This window comes from Eretmochelys imbricata, chromosome 1 (genome assembly GCF_965152235.1).
Source record: "Eretmochelys imbricata isolate rEreImb1 chromosome 1, rEreImb1.hap1, whole genome shotgun sequence".
In the NCBI taxonomy this organism is placed as follows: Eukaryota; Metazoa; Chordata; order Testudines; family Cheloniidae; genus Eretmochelys; species Eretmochelys imbricata.
In genome coordinates, this window is record NC_135572.1 from 9,149,660 (window position 1) to 9,164,039 (window position 14,380).

The 14,380-nt window shown below is 46.5% G+C and overlaps 1 protein-coding gene and 1 pseudogene across 1 annotated transcript; both read left to right on the plus strand.

Moving 5' to 3' along the window:
* The first annotated feature begins 1,175 nt into the window (after positions 1 to 1,175).
* On the plus strand, positions 1,176 to 2,174 carry LOC144279777 (olfactory receptor 52R1-like). Its single transcript, XM_077841431.1, has one exon. The coding sequence runs from the start codon at positions 1,176 to 1,178 to the stop codon at positions 2,172 to 2,174; it is 999 nt and encodes a 332-aa protein (XP_077697557.1).
* Positions 2,175 to 12,135: 9,961 nt separating this feature from the next.
* LOC144259707 (olfactory receptor 52P1-like) lies at positions 12,136 to 14,136 on the plus strand (annotated as a pseudogene).
* The last annotated feature ends 244 nt before the right edge of the window (positions 14,137 to 14,380 follow it).

Here is a 14,380-nt window from a genome sequence, read left to right on the forward strand (position 1 = left end):
CTGGCATAGGCTGCACATCTTTTAATGCCTCCACCTCTTCATGAATGACTTCCTCCTCTGTGTTAGGTCCAGTTTCTGTAGGCTCCAGCCCCACCGAAGTATCCACAGGGCTCTTGGTGGTGGAAGTTGGGTCACTTCCAAGGATAACATCCAACTCCTTATAAAAATGGCAGTCTGGGGCTCAGCACAGGAGCGACTGTTTGCCTCCCTTGCCTTCTGGTACGTGTGCCTCAGCTCCTTCAGCTTTGCTCTGCACTTCAGCTTGTCCCGATCATAGCCCTTTTCCTGCAAGCTGCAAGAAATCTTCCCCTAGGCACTGAAATTCCTACAGCTGGAGCACAGCTGGAACTGCACAGCCTCCTCTCCCCAAATACTGAGCAGATTCAGCAGCTCCACAGTGGTCCAAGCGGGAGACCATTTGCTGCATAGAGCCGCCATGGCCACCTGGGAAGATGTGATGTGAACATTCCACGCCGAGCAAACAGGAAGGGGAATTTCAAAATTACTGGGCCTTTAAATAGGGAGGAGAGGAAAGTATTTACCTGGATGCACGGCAGCAGAGTTGAAACTCCTGACCAGAGAGGTTAGGATGGGCATTGTGGGATGCCTTCCAGAGGCCAATTACAGTGATGAAATCAAGCACAGTGTGTACACTGGCACTTCAGTGACAAAATTTTTGCATAAAAAGCCTTACAACTCTCGTTAAGGTGCCTTTATTACATGACTGAAACTGAGGAGTTGTGTCATCAAAAGTGGCTTTGTAGTGTTTACACCTCCACTATTTCTTCACCAAATGCTGCCTTTTGGCGAAAAAAGGTGACAGTGTAGACAGGGCCTAAGGAACAATCAGGGAAAACCAGTATCCACTCGTGTTTCCTGTTGGTGCCTATAAAGATTTCCCACACCACGATGTGTAGGAATTGTTGACACAGGGAGCACCATAAAATATGGAATTGGCATTATTAGGGTCAGTTGTTCATAATTCATTTATCTGAATAATGAAAATGTCATTTTTCAGTGTGTGTGGAGCGACCAACCTGCTTCATCAATGAGAACAGCCTCCAGTAGTGCATGAAGTGTCTCATATTAACACTGTCTCTCCATCCAGGCATTTGTCCTGTGACTATCGCCCTACAGCCTGGGTTCATACAGGAAGTCAGGGGAACGTATGGTACATGCAGGAAACACCATTCTGCCTCAGTGTTGGACACTTTCTCTCCTACTCCATGTCAGATTCCAACTCAACTGACTTCAACAACCCCTCCACCTTCATCCTGCTGGGCATTCCTGGCCTGGAGGCAGCCCATGTCTGGATCTCCATCCCCTTCTGTGCCATGTACGCCATAGCCATCCTGGGGAGCTTCACCATCCTGTTCATCGTGAAGAGGGAGCCCAGCCTCCATGGACCCTTATACTATTTCCTCTGCATGCTGGTCATCACTGACCTGGTCCCGTCTACGGCCGTCCTACCCAAAATGCTGAGCATCTTCTGGTTCAATTCCAGGGAGATCAATTTCAGTGCCTGCCTCACCCAGATGTACTTCATTCTCAGCTTTTCTGTGATGCAGTCTGGGATCCTCGTGGCCATGGCTTTTGATCGCTATGTGGCCATCTGCGATCCCCTGAGACATTCCACCACTCTGACAAACCCTGTGGTGGCCAAAATTGGCCTGGCCATGGTGCTGCGTGGCATCATGCTCGTATTGCCCTACCCCTTCCTGGCGAGGAGGTGGCCATATTGCAGAACCAACATCGTTCCCTACACATTCTGCAAGCACATAGCTGTGGTGAAGCTGGCCTGCGCAGATATCCGCATCAGTAGTTACTACAGCCTCTCTGTGGCATTCTTGGTGACTGGTGTGGATGTGTTTTGTATCGCTGTGTCCTATATCCAGATCCTCAGGGCCATCTTCAGCCTCCCAACAAAGGATGCCCGCCTCAAGACTTTTGGGACATGCGGCTCCCACCTCTGTGTCATCTTAGCCTTTTACATCGCACATCTCTTCTCTGCCCTCACGCAACGGTTTGGGCACAATGTGGCCCTGCATTTCCAGGTTCTCATGTCCAACATGTACCTCCTGGTGCCCCCCATGCTAAACCCCATCATCTATGGGGTGAGGACCCAACAGATCCAGGATAGGCTATTCCAGCTCTTTACTCAGAAAGGGACCTAAAGTTTTCTCCTGATGCTCTGGTTCTCAGACCACACTCCATTCAGAGGTAGCTGGTGATATAGTGCTGGGCCCTCTTCCCTGAATCACTGACTGGCCAGTCAAAGAGATATTAAATCCTTTCCTAACCTTACTGTGCTGTGTCAGCGTGACAAACTGGGGAATCTGTCTATGTGCAACTCATAGGGTTGCCACCTTTCTAATTGCTGGTAACTGGAAGCCTAAGGCCTCACCCCTGTACACTGCCTCTTCCCCCAGGCTCCACCCCTGCTCTACCTCTTCCCCTCAAGGCCCCTCATGCAACTCTTTCCTCTCCTCCCCCTGTCACTAAACATTGATATCTCCTTGGGTTGTACATGCCATCATTGTATGTGAAGTTATGAAATTGTGCTATGTGTGTGTTATTAAAGTTCAGGCTTGTTTCAGGCTTGATGGGACTATGGCTGATTTAAACCAATGAAGTCTCTGGAGTACAAAGATCCCATCCTGGATGGGTTGTTCAGTCCTTTGTTCAGAGCTTCAGTTTCAAGTACAGTTCCTCCAGAGGCAGAAGCAGGATTGAAGACAAAATGGAGGGGATTCCAGGGCTTTTCATATCCTCTGCATGTGGAAGGACACCCCTTTGTTCTTACTGTGGAAAATCACAGCAGAAACGTGGAGCTTGGAGTCACATGGGCGAGTCACATGTCCATGCATGACTCAGTTTGCAGGCGGCAGCCATTGCTCACATGCTATCTTGAACGTTCCCAGGAAGGCTCCTCAGATGTGGATTGGAGTCTCCCAAGCTCCCTTGTCAGTTAAGTGTTTCTTCATTGGGCACTTACTCAGAATAGTCCTTTCTTGAGAAGCTGACCAAATGCTTCACGGATGCTACTTAGAATCAAACACATTGAGATATAAGTATATAGCCAATATTCGTAACTTCAAATACAAAAATGATACACACATACAGACAGCATAATCATAACCAGCTAATTACAGCCTTTTTATAGACACCTTACTCAACCTACTTTGTACAAGATTTGGTGCCGCTATAGGACCTTGCTTCCAACTATGATCTATACGATCACAGTTCACATCAATAACATCACCCCCCTTCAGGAGGGATCTCAATTTCAGGCAATCTTTGGGGTCTTGGTATGCCAGGGTCTGATGAGTTAAGGAAGTAAGAGGGATTTATATGTTGGCCAGCCCTCTGCAGAGCTAGGTCCCAACCCCAGGGTTATGCCCATGAAAATAATCCACCCCCCCCACACACACACCTTGCACTTTGCCTGTGATCCCCACTCCCAGCACTGCGACCTTCCCCTCCCCCTTTCCTAGAGGGTTGTGATCTGTGCTCTCTGGGCTAAGAGGTGTGTCTCTTCACAGCTGCTTTCTGTGTTTTCCCAACCCTGGGAATTTCCTCCTCCCCTCTGTCAGTTGGGTCATTAGCATTTCCACAGACAATCATCGATTCAGTTGGACCTGCATCCTGTCTTCAAGAGAGAGAGTTAGTTTTCACAACCACGTCAGGAACAAAGTCCTGAAAAATTGTGACCTGGATTGGAATACCCTGCGTCACCCCTCTCTCTATCCCCGAGAGGTAAGTTGTGTGATGGCTCCCGTCCGGCAGGTCAGTTACACTGTTCCCTCTCGAAGCCTGAGCCACAGGTTGGGTGCCTGGGTGCACAAATGCTGAATCATCCATTCTGTCCTGAGCATCCTCCCCCATGTGATCAGTGAGCAGACATTCCTGTTCTCCCACTATTCCTCCCCCAGTTTACTCCTCATGGCCCCCTCTAGGACACCTACCGCTATGCTCTTTAGAGTGGGAACTATCCCCTGGTCAGCTGTGAAGGGCTCACAGCTAGCAGCCTGGACAGTTGTCTCAGTGGCAGGCTCCACACACCCCTTTCTTCCTGAGGTGGTGTTGCCTCCTGCTGCAGTGTTAAAGGAACCCACACCCACCTCCTCAGTGGTTTCTATGATTCTATCTCCCTCCTCTAGGCTCCCCTCTGGAACACATCTTCCTATGCTCCCTTAGATTTGGTTTGGCCCGTGTTTGGCAGCACCATGGACTTTTTTCTCCCTGAGGCACCGCTACCTTCAGCTGAAGGGCAGGAGCTGGTCTCAACCACCCCCACCCCTGGAAACATGCAGCTTCCTCCTCCTGCAGAGGAATCAAGGAGACTCTGTCTCTTTCTTTCAGCAGTTCCTGGGACTTTCCCCTTTTCCTCTGAAGTCCCAGCAGAACGCTCCTTCTTGCTGCATGCGGACACTTTAACACCCTGAGCTACATAGAAGAAATCATTGCCAATTAGCATATCAATAGGGATATCGTCTACTACCCGCACTGATAATACAGCTTCCAAACATTTGGTTTCGATGTGCACTTTAGCCAAAGGCACAAGGATTTTGTAACCATCAAACAATAAAAGCCCTGCCGTCTGTCCTGTCAGTATGTCACCTTGTTGTACTATACTCCTCCTAACTACCAAAATTTCTGCCCCTGTATCTTCCCACCCATGATGTTCCCTGCCATTCAGTGCTTCATGCCTAGTTGTACAAAGGCTAATTTTACAAACCTAGTATGATAAGTGACAGGTGCCTGAGGGGCTTCTGTGCTCTGAATAGCAGCATTCGCCTGGGCTACCTGCTGCCTGCTTTCTTTGAGTACAGGGCATTTATTCCTCAGGTGATCAGTGGAATTACAATGATAGCACCTCTTGGACTCTTCCATTTTCACAGGAGATTCGGGTTGGAGATTAGAAGAATGGGGTAAAATGGGACCATGCTTCCCACCAAGTGTAAACCCTCCATCTGTAGTTTATTCACAATAGATGCTTGTGTCTGTTCAAAGTCATCAGCTAGAGAAGCCATCTCATCCACAGTTTTCACCTTTTTGTCCCATAGACACTGTTTCACATCATCTTTACCTGTGTTTAAGAAGTGCTCCTAACCAACCAGCTAGGTCAAACATTCCTTCAAATCTTGTAACAGCTGTGCCCCTTACCCACTTTCCCATAATATCTTTAATTTTTTAAACATATTCCATGTTGCATACCAGCACCCCCTTAAGATTCCTAAATTTCACTCTATATCTTTCAGGGGAAAATCTGAAATTGTTTCAAAACCATTTCTTTGAATTTACAATAATCTAAAGCATCATCAGTTGGCATTTTATTGACTATATCCAGAGCTTTACCAGATAAATTAGCAACTAAAGTGGGCATCTTCTGGGCATCAGGAATCTTATGTATCACACAGAGACTCTCAAAGATATTCACCAATATCCCCTGCCTCGTTGTATGCAGGACACAGTTGTTCTCATTTGAGGATTTTTGGAGAGGTGGGAATCAGTGGAGTGGAAAGGTTCTAGTTCAGCTTTTCCAGCAAGTCCAATTGGTAATTCTGCTCTCTCTCTCTTTCTTCTCACTTTCGTGTTGTTTTAGTTCCATAGCCTTTCTGTGTTCAGTCTCCTCTCTGGCAGCCTCTGCCGGCTTTAGCTGCAAAATTCTCCTATGTTCTTTTTCTTTTTCTACTGCCTGCAATCTGAATAGCTCCAATTTCACAATCATTTCTCAGTTTTCGCTCATCTTGCTGCTTTTCTGTTCCTACTTCCATTTCCCAAAATAAGCAAACAGAAAATAACAAACTGGTCACCTCTTTGACTGATCTCCAACTACCCCACTCAAAATCTCACTTAAAATTTCTACACCAGTGTATGAAGTGCAAATCTCACTCAGAACAAGGGTTGCATTTCAACCTGCTCACTGTGCCAGTCTTCCCTGGAGTACAACACAGAATTGGGGTACCACTGAGCCCTCTTGCACACTAATCTGAGTCCCCTTTCACACTGTGATTATGTGACAAGCTACAGACCCCTCCAACTCCTCCACTCACACAAACATTCACAGGCAGGGACACACCCAGCTGAATTACATGAATGCTTTCGCCAGCCATTCATGAACCAACAATAGAGAGGCTCCAACCAGTTCCCCCCAGCTCCCCAGCTTAGGACCTCAGAGCGGTACCGTCTTGCCTTGGTCAGAAGCCTGACCAGTGTAAGTTTATTATGCAGTCCACCTAGTCTCAATGTGGAGAGGACAATGCACCAGCCCCTCTTCTTGAGCAGATTTCCCTTTTGCATTTCAAACAACACACTGTTTTAGGTAAAAAACATAAAACCAATTTATTAACTACAGAAATATAGATTTTAAGTGATTTTAACTAATAAGTGTACAGATCAAAGTAGATTACCAAAGAAATAAAGGAAAATCCCAATCTGAGTTCTAGAAACTAGACAGGGTTTGAATCAAGCAGTATCTCACCCTGATGGTACAAACAGTTCACCAATCTTCTATACACATGCCAGGATTTCTCCTTTCCAGCTTGGGACCAACTCCCCAGTTAAAATATTTTCCCTCTAGCTGTGTTTTGAGGTGTTGAGTTGTGGGGGGAGTGAGGCCAAGTGATGACATCACTTTCCCCTTTTATAGCTTCTGCCAGGTGCAGGGAACTTCTGCCAGATGCACAGTTAGTGGGAAAGTACAAGCACAAGATGGAGTCCGGTGAGCTGGTCACATGCCCTTGCATGCTTAAGTGAGCTATAGCAGGGGCCATTACCCATATTCTGGCTACAGCGTCTACAGGAAAGTCCATCTGGTGGGGATAAGCTTCTCCCATGGCCCATTGTGCTCACTGATGGGCCATCAACTTGAATAATCCATTCACAAAGTAAATGGGACTGGATGTAAACTACCTGGATGTAAACTACATCACCTGATGTGTAAACTATACACATCAGCTCGTGTGTAAACAAAAGGGCGGACGGTGCTTGGGGGATAAACAGATGGCTGCCAAAAAATTCCAGGCCAGGGTCGCTGTAAAAAATTTAAAAAGGGCTAAAGAGGTAATGAGGAAAAAAAACCAAAAAGAGATGCCCCCTACCAGAGGCTCTCAAACTGGTATGTCTGAAAATGGGGAGGCGAAATCAGACTCTGGTTTAGAAAATTCCCCAGAGTGCTCTCTAGACGGAGTCCCATCTACTCCCAATGACCCTCACGGAGGCGTCTCAGAGTCTGACTCTCAATTAGTATCGGATGTAGAAGATGCCACTGATGGTTCCGTAGAGGAACCCCCAAGTAACCCTGAAAATGCAGAGGTGTATATGGAGAGAGTGAGAAGTTGGCAACGTGAATTACCCAGATTTGGGGGGTCGGTGTATTGTGAGGAGTTTCGTTTTGTCCATCTTGAGCAAATAAATTCAGCTCAACAGGCTGTTGAAGCCATACACAGAGGGATACAGCTAGTTCTTGATGACGTTAATGGTAGGGTAGGCCCTGATGATTACGTACAGTTACGTTTAGAGAGCCGTTGTTTAACTAACCCTTTGTTTTCAGTCAGAAGAACTAGGGATGAGCTGTCCGCTGAGGATTTCTTAAACCAGGCCTCAAAGCTGCTTCAGAGCAATAGAGAATTGCATCTCGATGGGACGTTGCGCCTCGTTGTGACAGTTGTAAAAAATAGGGGTGGGGGCGCTCAAAGAGTTTTAAATTCTATCCTTAGTAGTCAGATTAGTCATAAAAAGAGACAATGTTTAGTAGACCTGACTTACACCGGTACCAATCTATGTTTTGCGGGAGGGCTCTTGGCTGTCATGGCCGGTCATAAACCTACGGATGCAGAATTGTTAGCAGAGGCGAGAAAGTTGCACGAGAAACTGGGGTGGTCAGATCAAAAAAAGGTTCTGCTCAGTGATGTAGCAAAGTTTGAACAGCATTTAGGAGTTAACATACAGGTGGTGCTGTATGCGGTGAAAGGTGGCTGGGGTTTTTTTAAAACGGGGGACCCCGTGTACCCTAAGACTTATTTCATCCTGTTGCACAATGAACATTACTATGGGGTTCTGGATGTGAAAAAGTTGTTCGGAGCAAAAAATTACTGTGAGTTTTGCCACATGGTGTACAGTCACGACCACTCTTGCAGGTATCGTTGCAATCTCTGCTTGAGCGCAACATGCTCTGACAACATGGGTGTGCAGCTGAGGTGTCCTAGCTGTAAACTGTATTGTCGGTCCAAAGAGTGTTTAGACAGACATGTCAACTGTGCGTCAAAAACCCAAGTTGAATGCCTGTCTAAAACTTTGTGCGATAAGTGTCAGGCGTACGTGGACAAGCGGCACAGGTGTAAAGGGAGGCGTTGTAAGCTGTGTCAGGGTTTGATCGTTGGAGATGTAGACGTTCACCTCTGTTTTATGGACAGCCTTAGAAAGCCCGAATCATCAGAAAAGTATATTTTTTATGATTTTGAATGCATGCAGGAGACTGGGTTGCACACTCCCAATTATATTTTTGCGATGTCCCTAAAGCCGGAAAAATCCTGGGAATTTAAGGGTGACGAATGTCTTTCTATGTTTGTTAAGACCTTTATTGGCAAAGAGTTCCGGGACTACACGTTCCTAGCACACAATTCCAAAGGTTATGATGCGTATTTCTGCGTTAGACAGTTACTGAAGGAAAAGATGTGCATAGAACTGATCACTCAGGGCAGTAAACTAATGTGTGTGGAAGTTAAGGCCCTTGGCATTCGTTTTATAGACTCTTTAAACTTCTTGCCCATGAAGCTTAGCAAACTCCCACAGGCGATGGGGTTTGAAGGTTGCAAAGGGTATTTTCCACATTTTTTTAACATTTTAGAAAATCAAAATTATGTGGGGTCTATGCCCGGTGTGGAGCACTACGGTGTAGAAAGCATGATGCCCAGGGAAAAAGCAGAGTTTCTCGACTGGTATCAAGACCACAGCTCTGAGACTTTTGACCTGCAGAAAGAGCTTGCGTATTACTGCCAGCAGGATGTAAAAATTTTGAGACAGGCTTGTATCCTATACAGAAAAGAAATTATGAATATGACGGAGAAGGTCGATCTAGTAGAAAGAGAACCCGGTAAATTCACCGAGATAAAACTGTGTATAGATCCGTTCCGGTACATAACGCTGGCATCCATCTGCATGGCTATGTACAGGTTTATGCTTTTGGAGCCTAACACAGTAGCTCTTCTCCCTCCAGACAACTATCACAGACAGAAAAAGAGATATTCAACCCCACCTATCCAGTGGCTGTTGTATATCTCTCAGAAAGAAAATATACAAATATGGCACGCTTTACAGGGTGGGGAACTACAGGTAGGCCCCTACTTTTTAGATGGTTATGCCAATATTGACGGGGTACACACAGCCTTTGAGTTTAATGGGTGTTTTTTTCATGGCTGTGTCGCCTGTCATTGTGAAAAAGCACAAAACCCTATGATGCGTACAACTTTTGGATTTCTTAATTACAAGACGCAGCTCAAGACTGACTATCTAAAACGGCTTGGTTTTGTAGTGAGGACTCTTTGGGAGCACGAGTGGGTGGTGATGAAAGAAACAGACAGGGAGCTTGCGAGCTTTTTAAACCGAGCCCAGTTACCCCAGTCTCTCATGCCTAGGGATGCTCTTTTTGGGGGGAGGACGAATGCCATCCGTCTATATTATAAACCTAAGCCCGGCAAAGAAATCCACTATTATGATTTTACCAGCTTGTACCCTTTTGTAAACAAAACCAAAGACTACCCTATCGGGCACCCCGATATAGTTTATGACAAATTTGGATCCATGTCTTGTTGGCAGCCGGTGTCAAGTGGAGTACCCCAGGGGTCGGTCCTGGGGCCGGTTTTGTTCAATATCTTCATAAATGATCTAGAGGATGGTGTGGATTGCACTCTCAGCAAATTTGCAGATGATACTAAACTGGGAGGAGTGGTAGAAACGCTGGAGGGCAGGGATAGGATACAGAGGAACCTAGACAAATTGGAGGATTGGGCCAAAAGAAATCTGATGAGGTTCAATAAGGATAAGTGCAGGGTCCTGCACTTAGGACGGAAGAACCCAATGCACAGCTACAGACTAGGGACCGAATGGCTAGGCAGCAGTTCTGCAGAAAAGGACCTATGGGTGACAGTGGATGAGAAGCTGGATATGAGTCAGCAGTGTGCCCTTGTTGCCAAGAAGGCCAATGGCATTTTGGGATGTATAAGTAGGGGCATAGCGAGCAGATGGAGGGACGTGATCGTCCCCCTCTATTCGACATTGGTGAGGCCTCATCTGGAGTACTGTGTCCAGTTTTGGGCCCCAAACTACAAGAAGGATGTGGATAAATTGGAGAGAGTCCAGCGAAGGGCAACAAAAATGATTAGGGGTCTAGAACACATGACTTATGAGGAGAGGCTGAGGGAACTGGGATTGTTTAGTCTGCAGAAGAGAAGAATGAGGGGGGATTTGATAGCTGCTTTCAACTACCTGAGAGGTGGTTCCAGAAAGGATGGTTCTAGACTATTCTCAGTGGTAGAAGAGGACAGGACAAGGAGTAATGGTCTCAAGTTGCAGTGGGGGAGGTTTAGATTGGATATTAGGAAAAACTTTTTCACTAGGAGGGTAGTGAAACACTGGAATGCGTTGCCTAGGGAGGTGGTGGAATCTCCTTCCTTAGAAGTTTTTAAGGTCAGGCTTGACAAAGCCCTGGCTGGGATGATTTAATTGGGGATTGGTCCTGCTTTTGAGCAGGGGATTGGACTAGATGACCTCCTGAGGTCCCTTCCAACCCTGATATTTTATGATTCTATGATTCTATGACCCCTTGCAAATTATTTTGGAATTGCAAAAGTTAAAGTGTACTCCCCACGAGGCCTCTTTTTCCCATTGTTACCTGTCAGAGTGGGCGGCAAGCTTATGTTCCCGCTATGCCGAACCTGCGCGGAAACCATGCAGCGGGAGATGTGCACCCACACTGACGAGGAGAGGGCCATCCTGGGGACTTGGTGCCCTGTGGAATTGAACGCAGCCATAGCGAAGGGGTACATGGTGGCTAAAATCTATGAAATCTGGCATTTTAATGAAAAATCTGATGAACTCTTTTCGGAGTACATAAAATTACACCTCCGCCAGAAACAAGAGGCTTCAGGGTATCCCAGCTGGTGCACAGACGAAGACAAACAAAATAAGTATGTTAACGATTTCTACCAGAAAGAAGGCGTGCTTTTACGCCGACATGAGATCAGGCTAAACCCCGCTAAACGCCAAATTGCTAAACTGTTGTTAAATTCTCTGTGGGGTAAATTCGGCCAAAGAACCAACCTACCCAATACCAGCATCGTGAGAGACCCCGACGAACTCTTTCAGTACCTATTTTCCCCCAACTACGAGGTTTCATCCTGTGAGTTTATCGATGATGAAACAGCACGCAAAAGAAGCACGCAAAAGACCGTTATTCTGTCTCTGGCAATACCAATGTTTTCATAGCCTGTTTCACCACCGCTTATGCCCGCTTAGAACTATACAACCTCCTAGACGGATTGCAAGAGCGGTGCCTGTACCACGACACTGACTCTGTGATATTTGTGAAAAGGGAGGGGGCCTGGAATCCCCCTCTGGGGGATTATTTAGGGGACCTCACGAGCGAGATCCCACCAGATCAACACATCACCGAGTTTGTGTCGGCAGGCCCAAAAACATACGGGTATAAACTGTCGGGAGGAAAGGCTTGTATGAAGGTCAAAGGTATTACCCTGAACGTAGCAAACTGTGAAAAGATCAACTTTGACAGTTTGAAAGATCTAGTCCTGAACTATTGCACGGGTCTGCGAGAGAACCCCTCAAAAAAGATAGAGGTGCAGCAACCCTCTATTGTAAGAAACAAAAATCAGTGGCAAATAGAGACAAAAACCCTTAAAAAAACACAGAAAGTCATTTACAACAAGAGGGTCCTAGGAGAAGAGCAACTGAACCAATTTCACGAAGCCCTCCACCTCCATCCTGCTGGGCATTCCTGGCCTGGACTCAGCCCATATCTGGATCTCTATCCCCTTCTGCACCATATACGCCATAGCCATCTTGGGGAACTTCGCCATCCTGTTCATTGTGAAGAGGGAGCCGAGCCTCCATGGGCCCATGTATTATTTCCTCTGCATGCTGGTCATCACCGACCTAGTCCTTTCTATGTCTATCCTATGCCAAATTTTGAGCATATTCTGGTTCAATTCCAGGGAGATCAAATTCAGTGCATGCCTCTTGCAGCTGTACTTCATTCTCAGCTTCTCTACGATGGAGTCTCGGATCCTCATGGCCATGGTTTTTGATCGCTATGTGGACATCTGCGATCCCCTGAGACATTGTACTACCCTGACAAACCCCATGGTGGCCAAAATTGGCCTGGCCATGGTGCTTCGTGGCTCCATGCTCCTACTGCCCACTCCCTTCCTGGTGAGGAGGTGCCATATTGCAGAACCATCATCATTGCCCACACACACTGTGAGCACATCTCTGTGGTGAAGCTGGCCTGTGCTGACATCCACACTAGTAGTTACTACAGCCTCTCTGTGGCATTCTTGGTGATCTGTCTGGATGTGTTTTTTATTGCTGTGTCCTATACCCAGATCCTCAGGGCCATCTTAAGCCTCCCCACAAAGGACACCTGGCTCAAGAGTTTTGGGACCTGTGGCTCCCACCTCTGTGTCATCTTAAACTCTTACATCCCAGCTCTCTTCTCCTTCCCCATGCACTGGTTTGGGCACAATGTGGCCCTGCATTTCCACATTCTCATGGCCAACAGGTACCTCCTGCTGCCCACTATGCTAAACCCCAACATCTACTGGGTGAGGACCCAAGAGATCTGGGATAGGCTGCTCCAGCCCTTTACTCATAAAGGGACCTCAAGTTTTCTCCTGGTGCTCTGGCTCTCAGACCAAGCTCCATGCAGAGCTGGCTAGTGACATGGTGCTGGGCCCTTGTCAGGGTTCCCTTCCCACTCTGAACTCTGGGGTACAGATGTGGGGACCTGCATGAAAGACCCCCTAAGCTTATTTCTACTAGTTTAGGTTAAAAACTTCCCCAAGGCACAAATTCCTTCCTTGTCTGTTTATCCAGCAATGTGTGTGAGGCTGAGGTCTGACAAACAGAAAGTGCAGGAGACACTCGCTGAACAATGAAAGTGAGATAGACATTTTCAGGGGGTCACATATTGCACATGTGATGGGTAGCTGGAAAATCACTCATTCAATTTCCTTTGCTCTGAACCATGGCTTGGGACATGGATGTATGGCTTATATTAAAACACAAAATTAGACCTTAGAGAGCTCTAGTTTGATAGATATGTTGCTGTAACTCACTGTACCCCAAAGCAACACCCTGGAACCCCCATATTCACCACTGTTATATAGTTGCCACAAATCTTGTACAAACTATGTCATGTGGGGTGTTAGTGGAAAAGCTATGGTTTGCTGAATATGATTATCCTATTTGTATGCATGTCTCATTTTTGTATCTGAAGATAAGAATATTTACAATGACCTGTATTTCAAATGTGTTTGTTCCTATGGTAACTCCCACATGGTAGCTTACATCTAGTTGAGCCAGCACATTATGAGAGGACTATTCAAGTTGATGGCCCATCAGTGAGCACATAATGGGCCATGGAAGAAGCTTCTCCCCACCTGGTGGACTTTCCTGTAGATGTCTGGCCAGAATGTGGGTAATGGTCCTTGTGATGACTCATTGAAGGATACAAGGACATGTGACCAGGTCATGTGACATTGGACTCCATCTTGTGCCTATACTTTCCCACTGACAGTGCTGGGGGCTTTGTTTGGAAAAATGAAGTTCCCTGAACATGGCAGAAGCTATAAAACAGGGAAGTGACATCAACACTTAGCCACACTCCCCCCACAATAAAACACCAGAAGACACATCTGGAGGGAAAAGATTTTGACTGGGGAGGTGGTCCCAGACTGGAAAGGAGAAATCCTGGCCTGTGTATGGAAGATTGTCCAAACAGGGTGTTTGTGCCATCAGGGTGAGATACTGCTTGACTCAAACCCTGTCTAGTTTATAGTACTCAGATTGCGATTTTGCTTTATTTTTTAGGTCATCTACTTTGAGCTGTACACTTCTTAGTGATAATCACTTTCTGTAGTAAATAAATCATTTTAATATTTTTATCTAAGATAGTTGTTGTTTGAAGTGTAAAGGGAAATCTGCTAAGGAACAGGGGCTGGTGCATTGTCCTCTCCACATTGAGGGAGGATTGTAGTGGAAAATAAACTTACACTGGTCAGGCTACTGACCCGGGCTAGATGGGAAAGTGGGTAAGGGGCACAGGTGTTACAAGCTTTGAAGGAATGTTTGAACTTGTTTCTCA